The sequence below is a fragment of the Nomascus leucogenys genome, chromosome 18 (assembly GCF_006542625.1).
Source record: "Nomascus leucogenys isolate Asia chromosome 18, Asia_NLE_v1, whole genome shotgun sequence".
Classification (NCBI taxonomy): Eukaryota; Metazoa; Chordata; class Mammalia; order Primates; family Hylobatidae; genus Nomascus; species Nomascus leucogenys.
Window position 1 is genome coordinate 102,468,643 of NC_044398.1, and position 16,990 is coordinate 102,485,632.

The 16,990-nt window shown below is 64.2% G+C and overlaps 2 protein-coding genes and 1 pseudogene across 3 annotated transcripts; 1 reads left to right on the forward strand and 2 right to left on the reverse strand.

Annotated features, from left to right (window-relative positions):
* Positions 1-256: 256 nt before the first annotated feature.
* PIGQ (phosphatidylinositol glycan anchor biosynthesis class Q) lies at positions 257-13,670 on the reverse strand. Its single transcript, XM_003269110.4, has 11 exons — positions 13,522-13,670; positions 9,391-10,079; positions 8,183-8,314; positions 7,899-8,019; positions 5,663-5,789; positions 5,272-5,425; positions 4,880-4,991; positions 4,134-4,214; positions 3,426-3,540; positions 2,077-2,138; positions 257-1,505 (listed from the first exon to the last, which is right to left on the reverse strand). The coding sequence occupies exons 2-11, from the start codon at positions 10,068-10,070 to the stop codon at positions 1,353-1,355; spliced, it is 1,737 nt and encodes a 578-aa protein (XP_003269158.2). The 5' UTR covers positions 10,071-10,079; positions 13,522-13,670; the 3' UTR covers positions 257-1,352.
* LOC115831205 lies at positions 349-1,305 on the forward strand (annotated as a pseudogene). Its single transcript, XR_004026724.1, has one exon. The product of XR_004026724.1 is annotated as an uncharacterized LOC115831205 (transcript).
* Positions 13,671-14,117: 447 nt separating the features above from the next.
* NHLRC4 (NHL repeat containing 4) lies at positions 14,118-16,649 on the reverse strand. Its single transcript, XM_030798312.1, is given in 3 exon segments — positions 14,118-15,496; positions 15,498-16,082; positions 16,496-16,649. Coding segments are annotated over 2 exon segments (372 nt in total). The 5' UTR covers positions 15,531-16,082; positions 16,496-16,649; the 3' UTR covers positions 14,118-15,157.
* Between the last annotated feature and the right edge of the window lie 341 nt (positions 16,650-16,990).

A 16,990-nucleotide genomic window follows, 5' to 3' on the forward strand; every position in this document is an offset into this window, starting at 1 on the left:
CAAGGCCAGGACCCCAGGGTGGGTAGACCCCAGGGTGGGCGGCCCGGGTTCACCCACCTACACCAAAGTCCTCAAGGGCCCAGGGCCTGCGAGCCCGTCCATCAGCCATCAGCCATCGTCAGGGCCTCCAGCAGGCGGCCGGTGTAGACTCTGCAGGGCTGACCCACGTGAGGCAGCCCAAGTCCCTCGAGTAGCGTCCGCAACCCCACCCCAGAGCTTCCCTGGACCCGCGCTGCACATGGACCCGGGGCCGAGCCTGCGGTCCAAACACGGGGCAGGTTTTATTGTCACAGCAGCTGACGGCTTCCCCGGTGCTGGGTCGCCAGGGAGTCCCAGGCAGTCCTGGTGCTGCTGAGATGGGCGCTGCCTCCTCCCACCCACAGTGCGTCATCCCCTCACCAGCCGGCACCTGCAGCCTCCCCTCCGGAAGGGGACTGGGGCTCACAGGGAACACCCCCACCCAGACTGTGCCGTCTGGCAGGCACTTTCGGCCTCAGTGCCACGGCCCCCTCCCCAGGCCGCTCACACCCATGGGGGGGCCACAGAGGTGTCTGCACAGTAGGGTTTACTCCTTCCCTGGGAGGCCCACGAAGGGAGACAGAAGATTTGGCCCCAGGGCCTGTTGCTACAGGGGCGCCGTGCACGAATAGCTATGGCTGGGTCAGTGGGCGGGCCCTTGACACTGAGGCTGCTCCCGCCTCCACAGCAGCCTGGCGATGCCCACAGCCTACTGACGGCTTCTTCACAAAGCGACCTCTCCAGGGAACGTCAGCAAATAAACCCCGTGTGGTTCAGGGAGTGAGGTCCCGGGCCTGCTGGGGCTGGGGCTGGGGACAGGGGTCAGCGACTGCTTCAATCCCCCAGATGCAGGGTGCTGTTCAGCTGAGGGAGCTGGAGGGTGCCTGGGACTCGGGGGTTCATCCTGGGAAAGTCCCTCCACCCCCACAGCCAGGGCAGAGCCACTGGGGAGCCCCCGGGAGACCAGCCTTCCACCTGGGGCTGCTGTGGTGGATGGGCCCTCTGGACCTGGGTACACAAGGTGGGCATGGGACAGTGCTCTGGACACCTGGGGCTGCTGTGCTCGCCACCGTGGTGACCGCAGCAGGTGGGAAGCGGGTCCCAAGGCAGGCAGTGCCAGTGACGGAGCACAGCCAGCCTGGCTGGCCACCCCCACATCTGCTCACTCCCAACGACCTCCAAGCCCAAAGTATGATAGCAGGGCCTGCCGTGTTCAGGAGCACACAGCAGCGTCCACAAAGCACGGGACACGCGCCAGCTGAGCTGGTGCCACCCTGGCAGAGCAGATGGCTGGCCGTGGCCATGTGGTGGTGCCAGGCAAGCCGGCGGCTCCCTCAGTCCTGCTTGTCCCCTCTCTGCCTCCAGGGGTAGATGAGCTCCCCAAAGAACAGCTTGCGGCACAGGGCGCCCCAGGAGTGCTTGGGATGGCAGCCACAGCTGGGGAGGCGGTAGGTTTGCACCACGTGGCTGTAGGGCAGTGGGTTTATCTGGAAGGACAAGGGCAGCGGTCAGCAGGGTGGTCTGAGCTCCAACCCTGTCTGCAGAGACAGGGTGGGGGCGGGCATTTGTGGGGCAGGGACAGTGCTGTCTCAGACATTCCCTCGCCTGTGGGACAAGCCAGTCCCACTTCCCAGGGAGGCAGGTGAGCCTGCAGCCAGAAGGGAGCGCTGGGGGGAGGCAGAAGCTGCATCTCCCCTCGGGGCTGCCCAACTCTGAGGGGCCGTGCCGCAGGGACACACACCCCACCCCAGGACTCACTCAGTCGGTTCTGTTCCACCCAGAACTTGAGCCCTGTGGGGCCCGGGGCAGCCCCAGCCAGCCAAGGGCACCTCCGACACAGGGCAGAATGGGCCCCATCCACAGGACCACACCAGTGTCCTCAGGCCCTGGGGGTAAGGGGGAGGGGGTTCCACGTGGGCCTTGCCCCTCAGCTCCACTGGGCCCTTCCTGTACCTCATCACAGGCTGACGTGGTGCCACCCAGACACTACACCCAGCTGACCCCACTGTCCCAGAACGGGCAGCAGCATAGGGGCGCCCTGGCCACAAGGGGCCTCACCTGCATCAGGAGGCGGAGGGGCCTGCCGGCCTCGTGCTGGAGGACACGGAACTTCACACCAGCTGCAAGGATAGCAAGGGGCTTAGGAGGGAGGACGCGTGGGGGTTGGCTCCACACATGGGCAGAGGCTGGAGGTACCTTCCTGAGGGGCACCCGGGTGCTGCTGGCCGTGGCCACCCATGAGGCTCTCCCTGCCCCCTCTGTCCCCCAACTCCTGGAGCTGGCTGCCAGGCCAGCATCAAAGCCTCCTGCAGCCAGGCATGGTGGCTCACGCCTGTAATCCTAGCATTTTGGGAGGCCGAGGTGGGCGGATCATGAGGTCAGGAGTTGAAGACCAGCCTGGCCAACATGGTAAAACCCCATATGTATTAAAAATACAAAAATTAGCCAGGTGTGATGGCATGTGCCTATAATCTCAGCTACTTGGGAGGCTGAGGCAGGAGAATCGCTTGAACCAGGGAGGTGGAGGTTGCAGTGAGCCGAGATCACACCATTGCACTCCAGCCTGGGCAAAAAGAGCGAGACTCCATCTCAAAAAAAAAAAAAAAAAAAAAAAAAGCCGGGCGCAGTGGCTCATGCCTGTAATTCCAGCACTTTGGGAGGCGGAGGTGGGAGGATCACGAGATCAGGAGTTCGAGACCAGCCTGGCCAAAATGGTGAAACCCCCATCTCTACTAAAATACAAAAAATTAGCTGGGCGTGATGGCACACGCCTGTAATCCTAGCTACTCGGGAGGCTGAGGCAGGAGAATCGCTTGAACCCAGGAGGCAGAGATTACAGTGAGCCGAGATTGCGCCACTGCACTCCAGCCTGGGCAACAAAGTGAGAGACTCCGTCTCAAAAGAAAAAAAAAAAAAAAAGCCTCCTGCAGACTCCACTGAAAGAAGCCGAGTGTCCCGCAAGCAGGGAAGACCCAGTGAGGGACGGGCGCAGGCTGTGCTGTTGAGTGGATGGGGTTTTCCAGCAGAGTGGACAGGGCACTTGCTGGATAGTGGCTGCCCTGCTGGCTCCTAGCGCCTGTAACTTTGCTGCGCTTGGCCCCTGGCCTGCAGCTCAGACTCCCAAGGCCAGAAAATCCCAAGGCAGAAGAACAAAGGCCTGTGGCGTCAGGTCTCCAGGTTTCTGAACCTGAGAAGCAGGTGAGTCTCTCTCTTCACCTCCCTGGAGGCAGCTGGTCCTGCAGACCTCTGGGACTGGGAGGCCCTGTCCTCCCTGCCCACTTGCTCGTGCATACCACGGCTTCCAGGCTGGAGGCACAGTGGCCCGTGCTGTCCTTGCTTCTGCAGGGCCCACAGGTGTGGTTCCCCTCCATCTACCCAGGACCAGCTGCCCAATACGCAGCACTTACCCGCCAGCCTGTAGGGCCGGCAGAGCCGAAGACCCAGTGAGTACAGCGGCAGGGAGTTGATGAGGTCCACGAGCAGATGGATCAGGCCCTGCACGGCGACCACCAGGAGCCTGAGCTGTGGCAGAGGAGCATTTAGGACCGGCCCGGCCAGACGTGGCTGGGGGCAGAGCAGCCCGAGCCCATCCTGGGCCACCATGAAGGGGGCCCAGAGGCTGCAGGGTCCTGGGGAGAGCAGGCACCCCACCCTGAGCAGGGCACGGAGCCTGCCATTGGGCCTTGCCCTGGAGCAAAGCTGGAGGTGGAGCAGTCGGCCCTCCCACCAGGTCAGAGGTCCCTCCCCACAGCCTCACATGCAGAGGGGATCAAGGCCTGGGAATCAAGCAGGTGCTGGAGGTGGTTCTGCTCACCTCCCACTGTCTGCCCCAGTGCCAGGCACCAGTGGAGGCCTCTTGCGTGACCCCACCTGCCGTGGGTCCTCCCACCAAGCACCCAGCTGCGTGCTCCCGGGCAGTGAGGGGGTCTTCCCGGCCAGGCTAGGGCCTCACCCACTCCAGGGCCCAGCACTCACTGCCCAGAGGGCCCTGAAAGGCCACCCACGTGGCCTGCAGCAGGAGACAGCCCGCCCCACAGCTGACTGCTCCCAGGCAACGCTGGCAGAAGCCACACAGAGCACTGCAGCCAGGCCCAGCCTGTGGGTGCTCAGCTCACCAGGGTGAACACCAGGTAGTACAGGGCTGCGGTAGGCAGGAGGAAGAGCAGGATGGTGAACAGCAGAGTCCCGATGAACAGCTGTAGGGAGGGGCCGGCACACCGGGCATCAGCAGGACCCTGCGCCCAGGGCCGGCCCAGCACTGCACCCTCCCCATCCTGGAGCTGCAGTCGGGACCTTGCGGCTTCCTGAGGGAACTCGGGACGGCTTGCTCAGAAGCAGTCCCAGTAGCAGGAGGGCTGTCCACCCACACCCCACGGACTAGGGGACTCGCAGGGAGACAGGTGGGGGCCAGACCAGCCAAGATGGTGCATGGCCACACAGTCACCACGAACACGCTCTGGATGGCAGCATCCAGGGGCTGTCAGGTGTGAGCAGCAGACAGGACAGCCAGAGCCAGCCTCTGAGCCTGAGCACCTCTAGGGCCTTTACCTGGGTCACCCCAATCTCTGTGCCTGGGCACCTCTAGTCTCTGAGCCCAGGGCGCACCTCTAGGGCCTGTGCCTGCATCACCTTCAGGGATGTGTCTCTGTCTCTTCTCTGTGGCCCAGGGAAGCTCTGCGCTGCTTCAGAGCCCCACGTGCAGCCCCCACTGCAAACTTCTCATCTATTCCCAGGGCCTGTGCGTGGCCTGAGCTGCAGGACGGGAGCAGGCTGCCCCCTTGTGGTGCCCAAGCACCGCGCTGGCCCAGCGGTCACAGGCCGGGGGCAGTCAGCCCCTGCAGCCACGAACCCTGCCCCGTACCTGGTCCAGGTCATAGGAACAGGAGTCCACGCGCTGGCGCAGAACGTTCCACTTCTTCCCCCGGAACAGACGCCAGAGCGAGGATAGGCCATGGATCTTCATGCAGTACAGCCTACAGGACGCAGTGCCGTCAGGCCGGGCCCGTGCCCCGCCCCGCCCCGCCCCGCCCCACCCCCCTGCCCCGCCCCACCCCCCTCCCCATTCGCTCGCCCCGCCCCACCCCCCTGCCCCATTCGCTCGCCCCGCCCCTCCCGCTGCCCCATTCGCTCGCCCCGCCCCGCCCCCTGCCCCATTCGCTCGCCCCGCCCCTCCCCGCCACGCCCCACTCGAACACCCAGCCGGAGCCTCTGCACCTCCCAGGGGGCGGTGGGGAGGGGGAAGCCCACGCCCACCTGGCTCCATAGACATAGAAGCAGTAGATGTGGAAGGTGAGGAGGGCGATGATGTCCGACAGGAGGGACAGGGCCACCGTCAGGCCCAGGCAGGCCGAGAGGCCCACGTGCCACAGGATGTGCTCCACGAAGGGGGACATGAGGTGGATGTAGCCTGGCAGGGTGGGGTAGGCCCTCAGACCCCAGCCCTCAGCCCAGCACAAGCCTCACAGGACATAAGGTGCGGGTAGCCTGGCAGGGTGGGGTCAGCCGTCGGCCGAGCACAGCAGGCCTCACATACACAGGACGCCGGGCAGCAGAGTTGGGGGCGCAGGGGGCGGGGTCTGGTTGGGTCCCTACCCTCTTCAGCAAGCTCTGGGGTCCCTGGGGCCCCCGCCTGCCCTGCACTCACTGATCCACAGGTGGATGTGGTAGAGGAAGAAGCGGCCCAGCACCTGGTCCAGTGCACGGTTCATCTTGAGCCCGGCGGGAGCACCCATCAGCCACTGCAGCAGGTGCTGGAGCTCCTCGGCCACGTGCTGCACGGACACAGGGGCCACGCTGGGGCAGGGGCAGCCAGGCTCAGCACCTGCATCTCCCCAGGCTCTTTTGTGACGGGCCCGCACCCTGGCCAGCCTTCCCTCCTCCGGGGGCCACTGTGTCCTAGCATGGACAGCACACGGGCTCCCCTTCACAGATGGCTCCGGGATTGGGGTCTGAGGAGGCTGGTCTGGAGACCTCTCTCTTCAGGCCTGGGTGACACGGCCGGACCCACAGGGCACCGACGCGGCCCCCTGCCTGCACCCACCTCCACCACCTTCCTCCCCTCTCACTACCTCAGCCACAGGACCCACTGGAGCCCTCGGCCCCAAACACGTGGACATGCTGAGGCCTGGCAGACCCTGATTCAGCTCCAGCCCTGCAGGGGAGCCCACAGCCGACACAGTCCCCTCCAGAGGCCCCACCCCATCACAGAGGCTGGGGGCTGCCCAGGATGGCCACAGGTGAGTGAGACAGTACCAAGCCCATTAGGGCCACAGCAACAAGGCAGGAGGACAGCTCCCCAGAGGGAGGATGGCGTCAAGTTGAGGGCACAGGCATCCCCAAGAGCAAACGGAAGCAGGGTCTTGGCCGCCCAGGAAGAAACTCAGCATCCAGAGGCTGTGCTGGCCCTGGGGGGCAGACCCCGAGGAAGCCTCAGCCTCCCCACCAAGGAGACAGTGACACCTCGGCCCCCACTTGCCCACTGCGCAGGCCCCTTCCAAGCCTGGGCCAAGGTGTCAGCCACAGCAGGAGGACTGGCAAGAAGGAGAAAAGAACATTCTTTTTTTTTTTTTGAGACGGAGTCTCGCTCTGTCGCCCAGGCTGGAGTGCAGTGGCGCAATCTCAGCTCACTGCAAGCTCTGCCTCCCAGATTCATGCCATTCTCTTGCCTCAGCCTCCCAACTAGCTGGGACTACAGGTGCCTGCCACCATACCCAGCTAATTTTTTGTATTTTTAGTAGAGACGGGGTTTCACCGTGTTAGCCAGGATGGTCTCGATCTCCTGACCTCATGATCCGCCCGCCTTGGCCTCCCAAAGTGCTGGGATCACAGGCAGGAGCCACCACCCCCGGCAGAGAAAAGAACATTCTTTATAAATAGAGCTTATTTAATATTTAAAGGATAAGAGCTTGGCAGCAGGAAGAGACTTTCATTTTTAAATTATTCATATTTCTGAGCACTTTTGCAAAAGGGAGGTCTAGGACAAAGTAGGCCGGTGGCGGGTGCGGACGACCACAGGCAAAGCCGCCAAGCCTCTTCCCCAGCCCCGCCCCTCCTTCCTTCTGGGCTGGGGCTCCCTGCACCCCCACAGCCACAGACGTGCCTGATGCTGCCCCCAGAGGCCTGGCCTGGCCACAAGCAGGCCGAGTGCACACCTGCAGCCCACACAAGACCCACCCAGCCAGGCCTCAAGGAGGCCTCCACAGAGGCCCAAGGGTGGGCCGAAGAGCCAGGGACCATCCCCAGCAGGAAGACAAGCTCCTAATGGAAGAGAGGGGGCTTTGGTGCTGAGGGAGGAAGACAGAGAAACTGAAGGCCCAGAGGCAGTATGGAAATGCACTAGATCTGCAGAGGAGGGAGCTGCACCCGGCTGGAAACAGGGCACAGACCATGCAGGGAAGGTGGGAGATGGGAGACAAGCTGTGCCCCTGGCTCTCAGCACAGGAGTTACAGAATCAGCACAGGGGCAGGGCAGGAAATCCCAGCTGGGCTGCACACGGGCAGCCCTGGACAGGGAAGGTTTCATGACCCTGGCTCTGCAGAGGGCCCCAGAGAGCCAGGAGGGCAGCGCTGATCTCAGGTAGGGGCCACACCACGATGCTGGGCCCACAGGGAGAGGTGGGCTCCCCAGAGCCTCAGCCCCGGCGGCTCCTGCACACGGCCCCTTCAGAAGGAAAGGGGGGCAGCCTGCAAGGCCTGCCCTGCCCAGGCCCCAGCGCCCCTGGAGTTCCTGCTTCTGGTCCAGGGGAGGGCCGTGTCTCCAGAGCATGGAGAAGGTAGAGCTGGCTTTGAGTGGGGGGTGGCTCTGGCCCGGGAAGGCTCTGCTGCCCAGGAGGGGTCCCCACGCCCACCCAGGACACCGGGCTCCACCCCAGTCCACTCACGTCAGCCACAGGAACAAGGGCGTCGGCCAGATGCCCGATGCGGCTTCTCCCATGGAGCCAGGACAGCAGCATGAGGCCCAGGGCCACGTCCAGCAGCACAGAGACCACCGTGTTGGCCTTCCTGGAAGGGAGGTCCGGCCCGGCCGGCATGAGGGTGGCCAGCACAGCCTGGGGCCGCAGGAGGAGGCCTGCCTGGCCGGAGGGGTCAGCGTGGTGCAGAGGGGGATGGAGAAGGGGCCAGAGGGCACACACCCAGCCCTGCAGAGACCAGGGCAGGCCCACACCTCATCAGCTGGGCAGGGTTCTCCGCCTTCCGTGTACTGAAGATGAGGGTGAGGTGCTCCAGCCGGCGCCGGAGCTGTTCGCACGTGGAGAGCTTGCTCCCGAGGAAGGACAGGGGCCAGAGCTTGAACACTCTGCGTGGGAGCGGAGAGGAGTGACGTGTCCCTGTCCAGATCCTCCTCCCACCGTCCCCCACTGTGCAGGGGACCACAAACACCCAGGCCACACCCCTGAGTTCCGCAGGACAGGGGGCAGGTGGGAGGGGCCCTCGGTGGCCCAGGTGGTGGTAGGCAGCGCTCAACGCGCCCACCTCACAGTGCACTTGACTAACAGAGCCTGGCCTCCTCGCAGGTGCTGAGCCTGGGCCCCCTGGTCACCACATGCTCCCAGAGCCGGTGCCAAGGGAGCACCTGCGAGCCAGCAGCAACTCCCATGGGCCCAGGGCCTCGCCCCGCCGACAGGGCCCAGAAAGCTGCCCAGGGTCTCCGGGGCTGGCCTGGCTTCTCACCCCAGGTTTCCAGAGTGTGCACCCCCGGATCTAAGGCAGGGGGTAACTGAGGGTGACCCCCAGCTGCTCCCCATGGGGCGCCTCCGCCAGGCAGATGAGGTCTCCTGTGGAAGGGGGCCCTCTGTTCTCAGCCACGACTCAGGGCTACCCCCGTGCCCCCTAGGGCCCTTGGGCTTCAAGTGACCCTTGGCCAGCAGCACCTGTGATTGTGGGGAGAAGCGGGGCCTGTAGACCACTCCCCCAGGCACACGGGGCCAGCAAGTGGATGACACTCCCACAGCCCATGAGCGCTGCAGTGCCCAGAGGCCTGCTGGGGGCACAAGCGGGGCTACAGGGAGGCCAGCGGGCCTGTGTGCCCTCAGGAGCACCCCCAGGTAGCAGTAGTCACGTCTGTGCTCACCTTCTGATTTCTCTTTCAGGGACCTGAGCCACTGAGGTTTACCCTCTACACCTACTGGGAGGGCCCCTGGCAATCCCTGAGGCTGCCCGGAGACCTGGCTCTACCCCAGGGGTGAGGGACACCCTCTGAGAGGCGAGGGTTGGGAGGGCAGGATGGGGCCAAAGCCCGGGCTGCAGGAAGTGGGGAGGGGGCCTGTGCCCAGGAAGAGCCCATCTGGGCCTCTGTGCCCACTGCAGACAAAGGGATGGGCCAGCACTCACAGGGCCCCACTCTTTGCCACCTCCCTGTCCCGGGACACCTACCGGCAGGCACTGACAGCTGAGACCAGCGACAGCAGGCTGGCCAACAGCAGGCAAACGGGTCCCGAGGCTCGCTTGGCCAGCTCCGCGAGGATGCTGGCCTCCACACCCTCCGACTGCCAGTGGCTCAGCCGCACGGGGCCCTCATCGAAGCGGTCGCTGCGGAACAGCACCTCGCTGCGAGCTACCGTGTCGAAGACGGCAGCCAGGCCCCCCGTGCTGGCAGTGGTGGCTCCAGCCTGGCAGTCGGGCAGGACGGTGGGTGGGTGCAGCTGTGACAGCAACACCTGGCGCTGGTCATAGAAGACGAGCATGACCTGGTCCTCACCGGGGGCCGTGGGCGCTTGCCGGCGGGTGGCCTCGCAGCTCCAGAACGTGCCGCCTCTCTCCCGGCACAGCCGCAGCCAGGGCTCATGGGGGAAGACGGCACCCAGGCCCTCCAGGAAGCGGCCCAGGCTCTCCTCAGGCTCCTGCCGGCAGTGGCACCAGGTGCCCAGCACGGCCACGCCCACCTGGCTGGCCTGCCGCACCTGGGCCAGGAGCTGCTTGACCTGGATGGGGATGAAGGGAAAGTGCAGGACCGCCAGGACCACGGCGCTGCTCTGCTCCGGGACCCACCGTCCCACCAGCAGGCCGCTGTCCGCCGAAACGCAGCACGTGGGGAAGAAGGCCTTGAGCACCATGCTGGGAGGCTGGAAGAGAAGATGAGAGGCTCGGCTCAGAGCTGCTGCTGCCGCCCCACCGTGGGCCAGGGGATGTGGCACAGTTGGCCTGACAGGTGCAGCCACAGGGCCGCAGGTCGGGGCACCTCAGCTTCAAGTTCCGTAGTGGACGCCGTAGGGCTCCTTGGCTGCCACCTCGCGTGGGCCATGCTTCTCCAAGAGGCAGTCGGAGCGCTGTCCCCACCTCCACCCCAGGCCCAGCTCACCCCCACCCGCACGAGGCAGCCACGCACATGCAGCCACCAGGCCTGCCCTCCCATTTCCAGGCCGGCCCAGGGCACAGCCTCCTCAGCACCACCTGACGGGGGTGTGGGGCCGAACCGAACTCCAGGCTTCTTCTTTTTGTTTTTAAGAAACCTGATTAGAGAGGTGTGCTTAAAGGTGTAGCACACGGAGAACTGCACAATCTCATTAGCAAGGTCACGCCAGTTGAAACCTTGACAAACCATGATTCACGTATTAAGCAAGAATAAAGATGAAAATGTAAAGCGAAGTGCTGCTGGGCTGCAGAAACTACCTCGTGCACAGGGCGGGCAGCCCCCAGGAAGGTCCCTGCCTCCCACAAGCCCCGCCCTGGGGGCAGGAAGGACCTGCCTCGTTGCTCAGGGAGCAAGCTCAGGGCACACAGGGCTTCGGCCTCCACTCTGACCCCCGCCCACGGTGGCAGCCGGCAGTGCCTGGCCCTCCCTGACATCCCCACAGCCACCCAGGCAGGGCTCCCTTAGGGAGCATTTTCTCTCCAAGATATATTTCTCCAACCACATGGGTGCCTAGAAAAGGGAGAGAGGCTTACAGGTCCTGGAGATGTGGAGGGACCGCATCCTGCACTCTCAGGCTGAGGGACGCCAGCCTTCCGAGGTGGCCTTTGAGTAGCAAGCCACCCAAGCCACTGCAGTTCCCAGGCCCTGGGCCTCTCCTCCCCCTTTCTCACAGGCCCCTGCCAAGCCGCACAGCCAGCCGGGGCTCCTGCTCCACTGATGCCCTCCCCGGCAGGGCCCCACAGGGCAGGAGGAGTCCCTAGCGGTGGGGACACTGCTGGCCGGCTGGCTGGGCCGCTCGCCTTCCTCAGACACAGAAAGCCCCATCTCGCCTGCACGAAGAGGGGAGCGGCCACCCTGAGCAGAGACCCCCCACGCTGGAGCCACACTCGAGGGAGGGACATAGCTTGGCCTGAGCCTCTGTCTGGAGGTCCCAGTGCCCACCACGCCCTTAGGGATGAGAGAACAGAGCAGGATGCACATGTCGGGGTGGTGTGACCTGCAAGTCCTCTCCCGAAGCTTGGAGGGGCTCTGGAAGAGGCCTCACACAGAAATGCCTGGGGCTTCAGAGGCCCCTGGTGCAGCTGCTCTCCTCCCCTGCGGCCCCGCACCTGGGCTGGAGGATCCAGTCACTCAAGGCGGTGGGTTCTAGCTGGAAAGGCACCTTCTGGGTCAGGCTGCAGAACTCCCCAAATGCCCATTTCCTCAGTGGCCAGAGAGGGCAGGCGGCGGGTGGAGGCCTGGAGGCCAGCTGACGTGGGGCACCAAGGACACCGTGAGAGGGACACAGTGATTCTGCCTGTGAGGGGCCCGGCGCGTCTGGCTGTGTGACCACCATCGGGGACCACCCAGTACAGCCCACCTTTCACACCAGCTCAGCCCAGGGACCCATCACGCCCTGCTGGGGAAGAGCTTTCACAGGGACTAAGGAAAACCGCCCAGAGATATCGTCAGAAAAGAAACACAATCGGTCTAACAGTAAACAGATGTTCTGGGGGGAGCTGGTTCTGCGGTGGGCTCACTTTGGGTAAATTCACCGAGCTATGTGCTCACGATCTGTGCGCTTTCTTTGTGTGTGTTCTTTGTGCTTCATCTACAAAGTTTACCTTAAAAAAAAGTCTACCGAAGGACATGGGAGGGCAGAAACTGCTCTTCTCTGTCAGGTAGTGAGAGAGAACTCAACGTACTGTGGGGCAAATGCCCATCACACTCCCACCTCAGCCTCTGGGATGGTCGGCGGTACAAAGAAGCCTGCACTAGCGGCTGCCGGGATCACACAGCCAGAGGAAGATGAAAGAGAAGCGATCGATAGCAGAGGAGGTGTGGGACGGGAGAAAGCAACGTGAGCATCTTTAAAGACTGAGGAAACACACACACACACACACACACACAGACACAGACACACGGGCACCAGGCTAGCCACACACACACACAGGCTAGACACACACACACACACACACACACGGGCGCCAGGCTAGCCCCCCCCCCACACAGGCTAGACACACACACACACACACACACACACACACACACACGGGCGCCAGGCTAGCCCCCCCACACACACAGGCTAGACACACACACACACACACACACACAGGCTAGACACACACACACACCACACACACACACACCACACGGGCGCCAGGCTAGACACACACACACACACACACACACACATACACACACACGGGCGCCAGGCTAGCCAGAAGTGCTTCCTCTGCTAAGAATGAGCCCGAGTGCTCTTGAGAAGCCATTCCCAGACCAGGTAGGGAGGCCGACCATATAAAGTAGTAAGACTTCCCTCTCCTCCTGTGAATGAGGGAACGGTGGGACCCCAGCCCAGTGAGGACGGTCCAGGGCCATCTCTGGCTGAGCCGCCCCCTCCCTGCCACCGCTCCACAAGAGCTCTGGAGAATTTGCGTTTCCCAGCGCCTTGTTTAAAAAATAAACACGAACCTAGCGCGGTGGCTCACGCCTGTAATCCCAGCACTTTGGGAGGCCGAGGCGGGAGGATCACTTGAGGTCAGGAGCTCAAGACCGGCCTGGATGGGGGTGAAACCAAGTCTCTACTAAAAACACAGAAATTAGCCGGGCGTGGTGGCGGGCGCCTGTAATCCCAGCTACTCGGAGAGGCTGAGGCAGGAGAATGGCTTGAACCCGGGAGGCGGAGCTTGCAGTGAGCCGAGATCGCGCCACTGCACTCCAGCCTGGGCGACAGAGCGAGACTCCGTCTCAAAATAAATAAATAAATAAATAAATACATAAATAATGAAAAACAAACACGAGTTCAGCCTGGGCAACATGGTGAGACCTCGTCTCAAAAAAACAAAACAAACAAACTTGCTTGCCTTCCTCAAGCAGGGCCTTCCCCTTTCACTTGGAAAGAGCCTATGATTCTGTTTTTTGCCCTTTCCTGCAACCCGGGACAACTGCGAAGGGCCCACAGCCAGGCCCGGGCCGCCGACCGCCCTTGCACAGGGTCCACCGGGTCCCAGGTCGGCGCGGGTCTGAGGGCGCGGGCCCAGGGACGGCCCCACTTCCCGGAGGAGGAAGCAGCGGCGCCGCGGGCGGGAGTGCGGCGCCGCCAGCCCGGGCCCGGAGCCGCAGGGGCGCTGCCCGAGGTCCCGCCGCGCGCCACCCACCCCCCAGCTCACCGGGTGCTCCCGGGGCCGCGCGCTCGGGCGGCGGGGTCCGGACGGGGTTGGGGATCCCGATGGGAGGGCCCGGGCAGACGACGGCGCTCGCTGCCTCCAGCGCCGCCGCGAGACCCGAGCCCCACTTCCGCCGGCTCCGCGCGTTGCCGCGCGACGGTCCGGCCCCCAAAGGCGCCCGGGCTGCCAGCCCGCCCGGCCCGAGCGTTCCGCGGCGCAGCGTGCCCGCCCAGTCCCCAGGTCCGGACCTCCCGAGCCTGCCTCCGGGCCGCCAGACCTCCGTCAGCTCCGTTTCTCACCTGAGAAACAGACTGGACCTGGCCTTCGTGGAACCCGGACCCCGCCTGGCTCCCAGCCTCCCCAAGTGAACACGTCCCCAGGCCCTGCGGGATTCCAGGAGGGCCCCAGCCCCAGCCCAGTCCCGCCCCCGTCACCCTGTTGTCTGCAGAGGGGCCGCCCCCAGATCCCCAAGGCCAGTGGTGCCGGGAATTTTGAGCGCTGGTAGGACCAGCCCAGAGGCTGCCTCCAGCGATCGTCAGGAGAGAACACACAGGTCTCCAGCCCCTCCCGATGCCAGGAACAAGACCCCATCCCAGACCTCAGCAGCAACTACGTTTATTGAGCACCTAACTACATTGCCCAGTTAATCCCCCACCCACAGGACCCAGACATATGAGGGACCTCTTAGGGGTGATGTCCTGTGATACAGGGGAGCCCCACCTCCCCACCCCACAGGGGTAGAGCCAGACACCGTCCCCTCCCAGCTCCCTCCCCCATACAGGCCCTTCCCTGGACCCCAGACCCACGGAGTTACCCAGACGCCTCTCCTTTCACGCCTCATTTCTGCACTTGTAAAATGGGAGGAGAGGGTTAGACCCCTGCTTTTTCTCAGTTTTCTAAAGCAGCAGGAGTCTCTGCTTGTAGGAAGGCTCCCCCAGGCCCTCCCAGCACGGCTGCACCATAAGCATGGAGCTGTTTGTCCCTATTTGCAGAATGATGGCCCAGACAGCTTTCATTCATGGGGACATGGAAGAAAAGGCATCCAGGGTTCAGCCAGCCATGGGCCTCCAGACACTCCAGGGTTGCCTCCCCCTTACCTCTGCCAGGCCCAGAGAAGCTACTGGAGGCTCAGGACTCTAGGTCCCTCTGAGGTTGGGGACACTTAGGGGCTACACCCCTGCCCCGGGCCGCCCCGCCCAGCCCAGCCACACCCTCCCTGCCTGTCTGCCCCTGATTAGGAGGCCTGGGCGGGGGCACCTGGCAGGACAGCCTGCCTAGCTGCGTGCCAGCAGCTGGCCCAGGATCTCAAGGCTTCAGCTGCCAGCCCCAAAGTCCAGGCACAGGGCCTGAGGGGGTGTGGGGGGCGTGAACGCAGGGGCCAGGGCACTGAATGGGGACAGCAGAGAGTGGCCCCGGCTGGGGAGGCTGCAGGCAGACTCAGGGCTGCTCCTGAGATCCGGAGCCTCACCAGCAGGAGAACTCGAGCCAAGCCCAGGGCCCAGCCCAGGCGGTGCTGGCATCAGGCAGGCAACGCCCATTGCCTGGAGGCTCCACCCATCCTGAGGGCTGCTCCCACGGTGATCCAAGGGCCTTGGAGCTGGCCTCAGGCACAGGAGGGCTGCTCCAACCCAGCCTCAGGTCAGGCCAGCTCCTTGAGGCCCTGGTACACCTTAATGGAGTTGTCCTTGGCATCAGCCACCAGGAGCTGGCCCTGGGGTGCACAGGCCACTCCCAAGGGCTTCCCAAGCCCCTTCGACACCAGGCAGATGGGTGGCCCAGCCCGGGGAAACAGGGTCACCTGGCGCCTCTGCTCATCTGCCACAATAACGTTGCCCTCTGAGTTGGAGCAGATGCCCGCTGGGCAGCCGAAAGTGTGCCCCGTCCAGCCCCCCAGGGAGCCCAGGGGTTGGCGGGCACTGCCAAACAGCCTCACATCCCCAAACTCCTCGCTCACAGCAAGTCCCCCATCAGGCCCCGGGGCCCACCCAGCAGGGGCCCTCCAGACCCAGCATGGAGGCTGGGGCCAGGGGCTCCCAAGCAGGGCCCAACGAGAAGCTGTGCACAGCCCCGGGCAAGTAGTCCGTCACCAGGAGGCGGCTGAGGGCGTCCACAGCCAGCCCTCGGGGAGACAGGAAGGTGCCCACTGTCACCCAGCGGCCCCCGGGGTCCCGGGCTGTGTGCTGGAGTGCATGGACAGCCCCATGGATGGGATTGCTGACCACCACGAGCCCTGACGCTGTCACAGCCACATCCTCTGGAACGAAGGCCCCGGTCCCCAGAGTGTGGCAGGGCAGGAGGCAGATGGGGCGTCCCTCCAGATCTAGCACGTGGACACAGGGCGCAGCCCCGGCCGTGAGGAAGAGCAGGCCGTCGGGGGAGCAGTGCAGGCCCCGGGGCCCTCCCTCAGCCCCTGCGGGCACCCGGATCTGCCCAAGCAGCCGGAGCTGCCGGGAGCCGGTGGAGTCTCCAGGCGGGTCCAGTGTGAGGTGCAGACACCTGGAGGCCGGAGTCCAGTCAGTCCGAATCACCGTCTCAGCTTCTCTGCAGCTGGGTCACGTCTGGGGCTGCAAGAGAGAGAATAAGGCCCCGCTGTGTGTGGGAATGGCAAAGTCACTCCTCCAGTGCCCTCCTATGAGGCCAGGTCCTCCAGGTCCTGAGGGTCTACCTGACCACCAAGCCCAGCGGCCACCTTAGCGTCTAGGTGCCTGGAACCTCAGTCTGGGAGACGCATGACCCATGGAGCTCGCTGTGGGTTTTCCCCTGAGCCCCAGATGAGCTCACGGGCCTGAGACAGACAAGCAGTGTTTCTCAAATCCATCTGCCTATGGAACTCCTTTCTACCGGGGGTCACCCACACACAGCCCTTCTACCCGAGCCCCTAGGTCAGGGAGAATTCTGACCCCTTAGGGGCGAGGCAGCCTGTTCCGAGGGCCTCCACCTGCCCCACCGAGAGAGGCCGGGGGGAGGGGTCTCTTACCTGGGGCCAGTCTTGCTGGACCCTGCTTCGGGGCTGCGTGGCTGCAGCCTCTGTTGTTGGAAACTAGAACCGGAGGAACTGGGAGGAGCCACCAGCAGGGACGCAGCTGGTCCGGGTGGAGGAGGGAGAGTGCAGTCTCGGGCCTTGGCCCCGGAAGCTTCTGTGAAAGAAAAACCAGGTCCGCTGAGGACTCCCCGTACTGTGGCGTTCCTGCCTCGTTGCAGGCTGTGCCCTCTGCCCGGACACTATTCCCACGTCCCCTACATGGCCGGATGCCATGCAGCCCACCCCTCCTTCAGGGGGTCCCTCACGGTCCCCCCACAACCAGCAAGTTCATTACTCCAAGTGGCAAGGCAGCCCCAGGCCACCACCCCCAAGCAGGGTCCCTGGGTCTGGACCACAGACGGGTGACCTGCTGGCTAAGGCACCCTCCATGAGGCCTGTCCTGCTCCCCACGGATGACAGCGAAGGAGGTGGTGTCTCCACACCTGGGAG

Excerpts from the sequence above, each read along its gene's own strand:
- PIGQ (XM_003269110.4), bottom strand. The coding sequence starts at position 10,070 with ATGGTGCTCAAGGCCTTCTTCCCCACGTGCTGCGTTTCGGCGGACAGC. Across the intron at positions 8,020-8,182 it reads AACCCTGCCCAGCTGATGAG|GAAGGCCAACACGGTGGTCT; the intron begins GTGTGGGCCTGC and ends CCTCCCTTCCAG. Across the intron at positions 4,992-5,271 it reads TTCTATGTCTATGGAGCCAG|GCTGTACTGCATGAAGATCC; the intron begins GTGGGCGTGGGC and ends TGCGTCCTGTAG.